Source organism: Anopheles stephensi, unplaced genomic scaffold, assembly GCF_013141755.1.
Source record: "Anopheles stephensi strain Indian unplaced genomic scaffold, UCI_ANSTEP_V1.0 ucontig53, whole genome shotgun sequence".
Taxonomy (NCBI): Eukaryota; Metazoa; Arthropoda; class Insecta; order Diptera; family Culicidae; genus Anopheles; species Anopheles stephensi.
In genome coordinates, this window is record NW_023405420.1 from 285,800 (window position 1) to 296,070 (window position 10,271).

General features: G+C 41.2%; 1 protein-coding gene across 3 annotated transcripts in view; it reads left to right on the top strand.

Annotated features, from left to right (window-relative positions):
* LOC118517144 (potassium voltage-gated channel protein Shaw-like) overlaps positions 1 to 9,972 on the top strand; it is an 84,369-nt gene extending 74,397 nt beyond the window's left edge. For all 3 annotated transcript variants that reach the window (XR_004908264.1, XM_036063003.1, XM_036063002.1), the window contains one exon: positions 1,823 to 9,972. Coding sequence is in view for 2 of the 3 variants with exons in the window: in XM_036063003.1 (XP_035918896.1) it covers positions 1,823 to 1,851 (29 nt within the window). In the remaining variant the exon portion in view is untranslated. The remainder of the gene's footprint in view (positions 1 to 1,822) is intronic.
* The last annotated feature ends 299 nt before the right edge of the window (positions 9,973 to 10,271 follow it).

Sequence of the window (10,271 nt, forward strand, 5' to 3'; positions counted from 1 at the left end):
ACACTTGTAGAAACTTTTAGCCTCTTCATAAAACTGTCCCATTTGCCGTAAACGGACACACACGGATCTCGTCTTTTTTTTTGGGAGGCATTCGAGATCCCTTCGAGACAACGGTAACCTGAAAGGCCATGAAAACTATCATGGTTATTGTGATTCTCAAACGAACTAAACTCTCTCACACTTTGATAAACAAAAGAACTCTTGGTCAAAGCCTCAAAATTTCTAGCAAGAAGTGCATTCAATAAACTTGTATGAATGATATCTGTAGCTTGATCGGCTAACGATGGGATAGTTAGGATCGAGTTTGATACCCTGTAATATCGGTTGAAAGCCTGACTCCTTTATCTCTCACATCAGAATTCAAGATGCTTCCGATAGCCCTTTGAAATATAAAATATATATAATGAGATTTTAAGCTCTTTACTCTCTCTAACTCTCGAGGGGGTGGTCCGGAGGCTGGAGCGACAGTGGCGCTGGTCTTCACATGGCATGACCGGGGTTCAAATCCCATCCAGACTGACTCCCCGTATGTAGGCTTGACACCTTTACTACGGGTAAAACATATTCACAGAAAGCCAGAAATGGCAGACTCTCTAGGTTGTAGTGTCTAGAAAGAAGAAGGAGAATCTCTCCATCGGATAGCCAAATAATAGCGAATATCTTCACTAGAGAACATCTCTCTAACATTCGAGTTTGGCAATAGACCACCTCTACGGAAACAACTTCGGAAGCACGTGATTATACGTGTGAGAAGTGTGTGTGTGCGTTTGTGTCAGAAAAGCGCTGGCAAAAAGTGAAATGATTAAAACCATAAACTCTGAAAGAAGGGACCAAAAATGGTAGCAAGACATGCACAGTCTTTTGACCGTGCGTGTGCCGGTCCAACTCTTCTTGACAAATTTCCCCTTGGCTGGCTAGCTGGCTAGCTGGCCATACACGATAGTTAATGGGTATGGGTGTCACAGGCCGAGAATCAGTTCAAGGCACAGCGAAAAGCAAAGCAAAAAATACATCCCACCTCTCGAATGATTCCGGGACCGTTGATGAAAATAGTGCTTCTTGCAGGAAAAACGTACGGTATCCGATGCCGGAAATGTTATCATTAAAATACAGACCACTGCTTACATGGTGGACGTTTCGGTTTTTATAGCCAGCTGTCGTCTACAGCGATGTGGCCCTTCAGTAACGGGGAACGTAAATCCCCAAAGGACACATTGTTTTATTGAGCGTTTTCGGACGCACTGGACGGAAGTCCCTGTACCGGTCGGGATAACATTTCGCTCATGTTTTGGGGGAAGACCTTTCGAGGAGTGACATTGCGCTGTATAGAAGCGGTTTTTGCTTGCAGAAGTGGTTTGTAAGAGTAATGGTTGGTCCATTAAATTTGGAACATCCCGAGTTCTATGAAGACTTGAACAGAGACTGATCACACGATAGTTTATGAAAATTTCTTCAACCGGACCTCCTTCGTTGAGCCACCTGGCACAAGTTTGTCCTTCAACAATCAATCAACGTAATACACTTTCCCATCTCGCTCGTTATAAATTGCATCGCTTAACAACACTCTCTACTCCATTTCATAAATCAATATCCAATGCTCAAGGACGCCCAGACCGATTCGCTACACCAGTAAGCCCTCATATTGCAGCTCCACTCGCTTTCCATTAACTGCAATTTACCACCATTTACTACTCAACTCAACCATCCCCACTTACCACGCGACGATCGATCATTGTTGCGTCAACGTTGGAAGTTTTAAACCATTTCTTACCAATTCTTCCTTCTTCTGCTTTCCCTTTGTTGCGTTTATCTTTGCTTGCAGAAACAAAAGAACCAGTGGGCAACGTTTAAACAGCCGGAGGCACACACCAACAACCGAGATGGACCGAGATGGAAGAGCCTGAGCCTGCTTCAAAAGCCCGGCTAACCCCTTGTAACGAGCCTGTAACGAACGAGAAGATGAGTGGCGTGAGCGTTTTACCAGCCGTGGACGCAATTCCAGGAAGCGGAAACACTTTTCCGCGCACAATCAATGCCCGCCGGTAAACGGATTTGAGCAACACCACTCACCGATGCATCTGCCAGGAACGTTTTTCATTTAATTATAGTCGCTGTATCAAAAACGCACACGTGCCACCTACAATGGATCAGTTTCTTGGGACTGAGTTTCATCCCGGTATTAAGCCGAAAACCCTCGTACGGAAAAAGACCCCCATCATAAAAAACCTTGACCCTCTGGTTGGTCTTTGATCTTTCGCATGGTTTTCGAAGAAGCAGGAAAACTTTGCCTTTTCTACACACGAAAACAAAAACTTCACATCCTTCGGGCATCGTACGGGAGTGCTCGCAAAGGAAAGTCCGAGACCGAGGACCTAAAGCAAAAGCTTCGGCTAACTTTGTCTTACTAAGCTGTCCAGCGTGATCGAACCGGCACCGACCGGAAGACAGGAAAGTTCTAAATCGTTTAAAAAGCCGGTTCTAACCTTTGCTTCCTTTTTTGTTTGTCTCTCGGTCCCATGTCGGTGTTGAAATGATGAATCGACAGACCATTCAGTGTGTGCATGCGTGTCGCACAGCAGGCATAGTCTGGGAAGTGGAAAAGTTTTTCGCCATTCCCTTCAAGACGGGTGTTCTTTTGCTCTTTTGGGATGTCTCGAACTTCAAGCTTGCTGCACCAAATTTTGAATCCGGGATTGGACGATTATTGCCTTTTGGAAAATCCTTCGAGAGAAAGGAAAAAATCCCGGCAAAAAAATCTTTTGCACAGACAAAATGAAGAATGGTCCTCGAAATTTGGTCCGTGTTACAAGTGTGTTGGTTTGCTCCAACCATTCAACTGGTGGGACTCGATCCGTTCTAGTCCTTTTCAAGCTGGGAAAAGGAAAAAGAGAAAAGGATTTTTCCTTCCAGGATTACAAAGAAACATGATTAATACGACGTTATGCTTCTCTTTGGTGTGCCCCTGTTTTCCCGGGAGCTGTTCCAGCTCATCGAACACTCCCTCAAAAAATGGCAGATGATTTGATGAAAAATTGGGTTGCCAGCTGTGTGCGAGGAATGCTCCAACTTCGGTTCCCGGCGATGAATGCTGCTCCCGGCTGAGGGGTTCCCTGTAAATAACATGAATTGACCACAAAAAAAGGCTCTGGATGGTGAAAGTCGCGAGTGAAAAAACTAGAAAACCACACACCCGCCAACCGTATCCGTATAACTAGTTAAGTAAAGAAAGCAGCAAAAAGAAAGTAATAATATTACATATAAAAAACAACAAAGGTCATCCCCAAGGAAGATGACACGGATGATAGGGTAAAGTTACAACAAAAAAAAAAAACAACAAACAAATTGTATATTTTAGAAACAAAAGGCAAATCGAAAAGTGATATAAACCCAGTTATTTCCAATCGGAAAAGACGGCGGATTTGAACGAAGACGGGACGGGATGGACGGTGATTGAAAGAACAAAGCGTTCCTTCTTTCTCCCGGAAAAGCACGTCCCGGTTAAAAGCTTCCGTTCTTTTCCTTGCTCTTACTCTCTCTCTCACACACACATACACACGCACTCATGCACACACACACTACCACTCACTCCACACATACATCTTTCCGTGCAATAATTGCTCTTTAATCGTTTGCGCTACTTGCTAAGGTAAACGTTCGTACAAATCTAAAGAAAAAAAAACCCAGTGTCGAGAGAAGAGTAGGTAAATGATTTAAATAAGGTGAACGATGCCGTACTCCGGGCATTACGATTGTATCTCGTACGAGGAAGACAAAAGTTGTGTAAATATTGTTGACCAAAGTAGCTCTCTAGCTTTCTTCAGCTAAGGAAGAATTCGCACACAAGCACCATCTCTGTGGTAATTTGTTTCCGGCGTCCGTTTAACTGACTGCATATGTGTGTCTGGGAGTGTGCGTTTGAAGATAGAGCGAGCTCATTAAAGATAAAGCTTTTAAACTGTTTGTTCTTCTGCTGGAAAATTGCCTCTCTCAAAACTTAGCGTTTTTCCGTCTCCTAGTGCTCGGCATCATTCAACATTCCTACCGGCGTTAAAAATCCCACAAAAATGAAAAGCAATAGCTAGACGATCCTTAAGAGAGAGGAAGCAACAACACACATTCGTCCTTTCGATGACGATGGTACTTTCCCAACTTCTCCCAGCAGCATTCCAATTCCGGGCGTAAATTAAACAACAAATCTAACTACCAATGGGACCAAACGGGGGAAAACCGGTACAGCACACACACACACTCTCAAGCTGTTCTTTGCATCCTCACCCGCGCCTAAAGTGGACGTGAACGGGAAAAAGTTTTCGGCCCCCAAAAGCCGATAAAAGCTTGACCCAAAGCTTTTCCCGCATCAGTGTGTGTGGGTGCGTGTGATGGAAGGAGCATGGACATTTGCATGTTTATAACGGGAAATGAATTTGTTATGAAGCTTCCCGCCCCGGAAAACCTCAACCAACGGGCTGCCTCTGCTGGTGGCTACAGTTGCCCGTGGTTTGGAGATGGGTTGGTGAGCTGTTGGTGAAAAAGTTAACCATCTCACCACACACAAACACACTCGAAGGCACCGGTGATAGTGGCTGGATGGAAACTGATTGCCTTGGACGCATCGCTCTGGACGTGTCTGGATTGGGTTTTCTGCTTCTTTTTTCTTGTGCCGTGAAATGCAGTTGAAAGACAAACTAGAAAACATGTTTGTGTTTTGCAATGTTAATTTGCATTTTAATACGTTTCCAATGAAACATGCAACCACGGGGCCGGTTTTTGTTTACAATCTAAAAACAATTTTATTTCGAAATATCGTCATCATGTTACAGGAATAGCATTTTTTGACATAGGATTGCATACATGTTGGCGTTTCACTATTGAACTGTGATTTAATGGTTAAATTTTTAAGTTTTACTTAGTTTCAGAGCTCATCATCAGAAAGTTAAGTTAATGCTAAGTTTATAAAGATTTTGAGGCTTGGAAAATGCAGATTTGCCTTTCCATGTAAGCTGTCCACTTGGTTTGAAAAGTATTCAAATATCACTTACAGTATAGAAATACCACTTTTTGGTACAATATTTATGAGTAAACCGATAGGAAAAATTCATTGAATGTTAAAATAATCCTTAACTCAGAAGAAACATTTTTCTTCACATTTGAAAATGAACGGTTTCACTTCTTAGAGAAAACGCCTGAATGTATGCAATCTGAATAGAAGTTGCTCACAACCATGTTCATCAACACTTTTCTTTGACTACTTTATCTTACTTTCGATGGCCATGTTATATTTTTGATTTTCTTGAATAATTTTCGAAAGTTTCTAACAATTTCTATTTTCATATATAATCATTAAGAGCTTCCTCATAAAAATGTTTCTCACTTAATCAGTTTCGGTAGGCCATTTCGGTAGCAGAAACTTTTCCTTGTTCAATCAACCCGTAGCGTTGTAGCTGCTACTCTCCATGCTCAACAAATGTCACCTTCCTAATCGCAAGCCTAGTTGGCCTAGCCTATCAAAAGAAACACGGTCACACACTTTACTTGCTGCTCATCCCCTAACCTTTCCGGGCAGGCATGATCTTCTCGATCCAATCATACGTCCAAAAGTGGTACTTTCTCACCCTATCAGCAATCGTTCAAGCGTTCTCCAGCTACGTGACGCACTTTACTATGCGTCACTTGCTGTCACGAAGTGTTCCGGCGTCTTTTTTGTTCCTTATTGATTCGTTTTTAGCTTCGTCTTTAGTTTTTCCCGTGTCAAGCGTGCAGCACCACCAACACACTGTATCGATCCCTTATCATTGACACCACCAACTTTTCCGGCATCGAAAGCTGTCGTTCATCGTTTTTCACCTCCTTAATCAAATTCCACCCAGCTCCAAAGGGGAAGGGATCCATGCAGTTTAGCTTTTTTTTCTTTCTTGTCGGCTTCCCTTTTCGTTGTGCGATCAAAACATTTCCAAACAACGAAATTGTCTGTTGTGAAAGAAACATGGCAACAAAAGTGTACTTTAGTGTTTTTTGAGGCACACCACGAGAGAGAATAGGGAAAGACAATAGGAAGGGTGTGTGAGTGGATAGCCGTAAAGTGGTAAACATTTCTTACCCCCTAGTACAAGCACGAGGTGAAAAGAATTGGAAAACTTTTGGTGATCCACCCGCACACACACACACACGTTCGCAACTACCGCCCATTGACCTATTTCAGAGCGGCCTCTTTTGTGGCTGGTCTTTCTTCGAAAACCAGTTGAACGTTCGGAACGGATCGGAGCTTAAACTTTTAGGACACGCCGGGCCAGAACTCATTGTATGTGTGAGTGTGTGCTGTGTTTGTTTTCGAAGGACCTTCATCGGGGAAGGTGTGTTTTTGTTTCTCTTTTCTTAACTCATTTTATTCTGCATTTTATAGCAAACAGCTACGAGAAGAGTGTGGGCTGTCGTCTTTCTTACTCGATGAAAGAAGGAAAAATGGTAAAATAATAAAAGTCTTCGTTTGACGCTTTTTGAGAGGATCATAAGAAACCGTACTCTTTTTTGTGTGAGGTGATTTAAAACTTACGCATTGTGGAAAAATTCTTAGTCGGCTAAAGACGTAGTTTTGTATTCCTCGCGAGAAAATAAAAAAAATCAGCAACAACTGCAAACATATGGGACACACAATCAACCCCACTCGGAACAGAGAGACTGGATGGTGACTCCCGCCGCCACAAACACAAACAAAAGGTGTAAGAATGTAAGGAAAGAAGTCAACAACAAAAAACTCGAAACCTTACGCTCTCGAAACACGCGTGACACAGAACTCGTTCAGGAGTGGGTAGCAAGCAAGCAAGCGTGCTGACTTTATGAGCACAATCAATGGGCCGGAAAATTTATGCAAATAAGCACTGGCATCCCCAGCACTTTTCAGTCGTGGTGGTTCACCTTTTTTACTGCCTCTATTTGTCACCGTGGGGTTGTTTGTTGTTCCTTTTTTTCGTTGAGACACATCGTACACAGCTGGGGTTGATGGTTGCACATAATCGGCGAGACACATTTTCCACCCTAGTATCGGTGCAGAAAGCGGTTTTTGTATGGTTAAATGATTCTGATAACATAAAGTGATAATTTTTAAAATGGTTTAACAAAATCCGCTGTTAAAAGACCCATGCTGGTTTATTGGTTTCCAGTACAAAATCAACTACTAATGCTGTAATGGAGACGCCTGGTGCTTTGTGTTAAAGTAGTCATGTGGTCGTAAATGACACAACAAGCCATATCGGTATTTTTAAGTGAAAAAGGTTCATTTAAGTTGAGCTTATCAGTTTTCAACACAGAAAACCCCCATGCAGATTTTCCGCTTTGTTGTGATAAAATTGAAAATCTACCATATGATGGAGACGCCTGGTGCGCCGTTACACTTTCGATGGAGGCAATAATGGTGCTCCACAATCAAAACGAAAAACAAAAACCACTCCCCTGACACGGCATATGAGCAAAATCAGACACCATTACGAGCACAATGCAACAGATGGAATGAATAGCTCAACCATTGTACGTGCTGGTTGAATGTTGAACAGCGTGGAATACACTCGGGAAGGGCCGCTTTTCATCTTAATCATTTCTTTCAAACAGTGCTCTTGACAAACGGCACAAAGCAAAGTTTTGTTTTCTACAGGCAGTCCTTTAACCGCCCTCACTCTTTCGGCACAGAGCAGCGCGATAAGGACGAACGGAACCTGCTCACTCAATGCCAAAGTGTTTGCTGATTGATTGAGGCCAGACCTAAGAGTAGCAGCTGCTACTGCTGCTGCTGTTGTTGGGTACAATCATTTCTGAATACCTCAGCAGGAAAGAAATGGCAATGGTGATAATCATGTGTTAATGTGGCCCACCTATGCCTTGCCAGAAGTTACAGCTAGCTAGCTTGAAAGCAGGCATGGTTTCGACCTCTTTAAGCACGACAGGGTGAACAAGCAGGTGATTCATAATCGGTCATTTTGAGGGTGTGTGTGTGTCTGTGTGCTGGTATCAGATTGAACGTCTGGAGATAAGTGATGGCTCTTTTATTCGTCGTAATCATTTCCAGCCAGTGTGTGTGTACCGTGTGTAGTCCTTCTCTTGTGGTTACCCTTCACATTGCTTCTCATCTAGCACCTTGAAGAGCACAATCGACGGCTGTTGGGTCGTTGGTTCAAAACATCACGCTACAAGTAGCACTACTTCTCACTTTTATTGAACTGTGATTTATATTAAGCAACCATTGTCATATGTCGCTCGCTGCAAGCATTATGTTCTATGACATAAATACAAAGGAAACTGTACATAACTATCATAGAAATTCAAATACATGCTGATGTATGAGTTTGTGTGTGACAGTCGATGAAACATTACTATACTCTTAAAACAAAACAGAAAACAACACTGTTTATCCGATCGCGTACCGCTTTAACAAAGAATAGCAACAACACATACCACATCACATAGCTACTCACATTAAAGGAAGAGAAACTAAATTTCCAAACGATGTAAAAAAACAAAGAGTAAGGAGTAAAAATAGTTTCATAAACGTACCTTTGAACGCTAGCGACACGTAACTCACCAACAACAACCCAGAAGCAAGCAAGCACAACATACGAGCATAAAGGAGCAACAATCGTTAATGCAATATGATATTTATAATGCATCTTAATGGTAGCTCCAAATTGGTAGCTATGGTTCATTTTAATGCGTAACATATTCTTCTCTCGATGTAAGTGAACGTGAAGCGCAAAACAATTCGTGGGAAACAAAAATAATAACTGAAGAAGAAGAAGAAAACAAGCAAACTTAAATACATTAAACTGTAACACTATAAACGAATAAGTATTGTAACATCCAAAAATATCAAACGAAAAAGAGGTGAAAGAAGAGTTGGAAATGCAAATGGATAAAGTATATTTGTACAAGCAAGCAAGTTAAGGTGAGCAGCAAACAGACTAGAGAGCAAATTCGAACAAAGATGCTCATGGAATGCGAGGGCACATTCGATAGGAAACAACAACCAAACAAACAAACAAAAAACCCATAAACAATAAACACAAAGCAAAAGTAATATTTAACACACTCATCGCTAATAATATGCATTTGATAAACGATAAAGGATACAAGTTGTAAACATTTTTTTGTATTGCGTTACCTAGAAATTGATATATCGGTATGTAAAGGGAAGGAACTGGATAAGACAAAACAATCTAGAAAGAGTGTCTTGCAAAAGGGAAAGAGTGTTTAGCATATGTGGAACAAATAGAACAAATGTAAATAAAGAGTAAGCACAAACGAGCAGCTGAGACAAGCTTGTGGGGGGAAACGGAAGACAGAGATGAGTAAAGTACACAATCCATACAAAAAAAAAATAACACGCACACTAGCTAAACGTGTTTTTGTGTTCTTGGTTTTTCCGTATTCGGTTTTACTTCTAGAAAAGTAAAATAAGACAAAAAACGTTTTTAAACAAAAGTGTTACAAAATGATATCAGCTTGCTAAATAAAACAAAACAAAACAACTATTTAAACCTTAATTCGCTAATCGTAAAACATTTAAATCAACAGAGTTACAAAATGCGAATAAAAATCGAAGCATCGAGCAAGGACCGGGGACAAACTAGAATATGCAATAAGAGGAAAGGGGGAACAGAGGGTATTCGGTGGTTTCTCGGAGGATGAGAAAAAACAGAAAAAAATGCACAAATAAATCGAATGTATCACAACCTATTCAGCAACAAGACCCAAAAACAAAAGGCCGAGGTCCAAAAGTAACAAATGAAAGAAAGCAAAGGAAGCAGAAAAAACAAGAAAACGAACAAAATGAATAAATATTTTAAAAAGCATTAAACAACTCACAACTGCAGAATGAAAAATGCTACAAAAGAAGGTAAATAGGAACATACTGACAAGAAATTAAAAATCCGTTGTACAACCCACAAAACCACTAACAAGGAAAAACTGATACCCGAAAAAGAAAAAGAAAAGCAAATAAAATACCATACGGAAAAATAAGCAAAATGGAAGCAAAATTCCACCACAAAGAAGAAAAAAAACTACCAAAACAGAAATCGAAATTGTGCAAAAAATAATGAAACAAAATGAATAACTAATGAGTGTTTTTAATTGCCACTTTGAGAAAACCAGGGCTCACTGGAAGCAGCGAGCGAGATTGATAGTAACGATCGTGTTCGTAGCGCAGTAAAGCGAACAAGAGGAGACAAACTAACTCGGTAAATGATGTGGAAAACAGGCTAGTTCTTTACGACGGGAAGGCCATG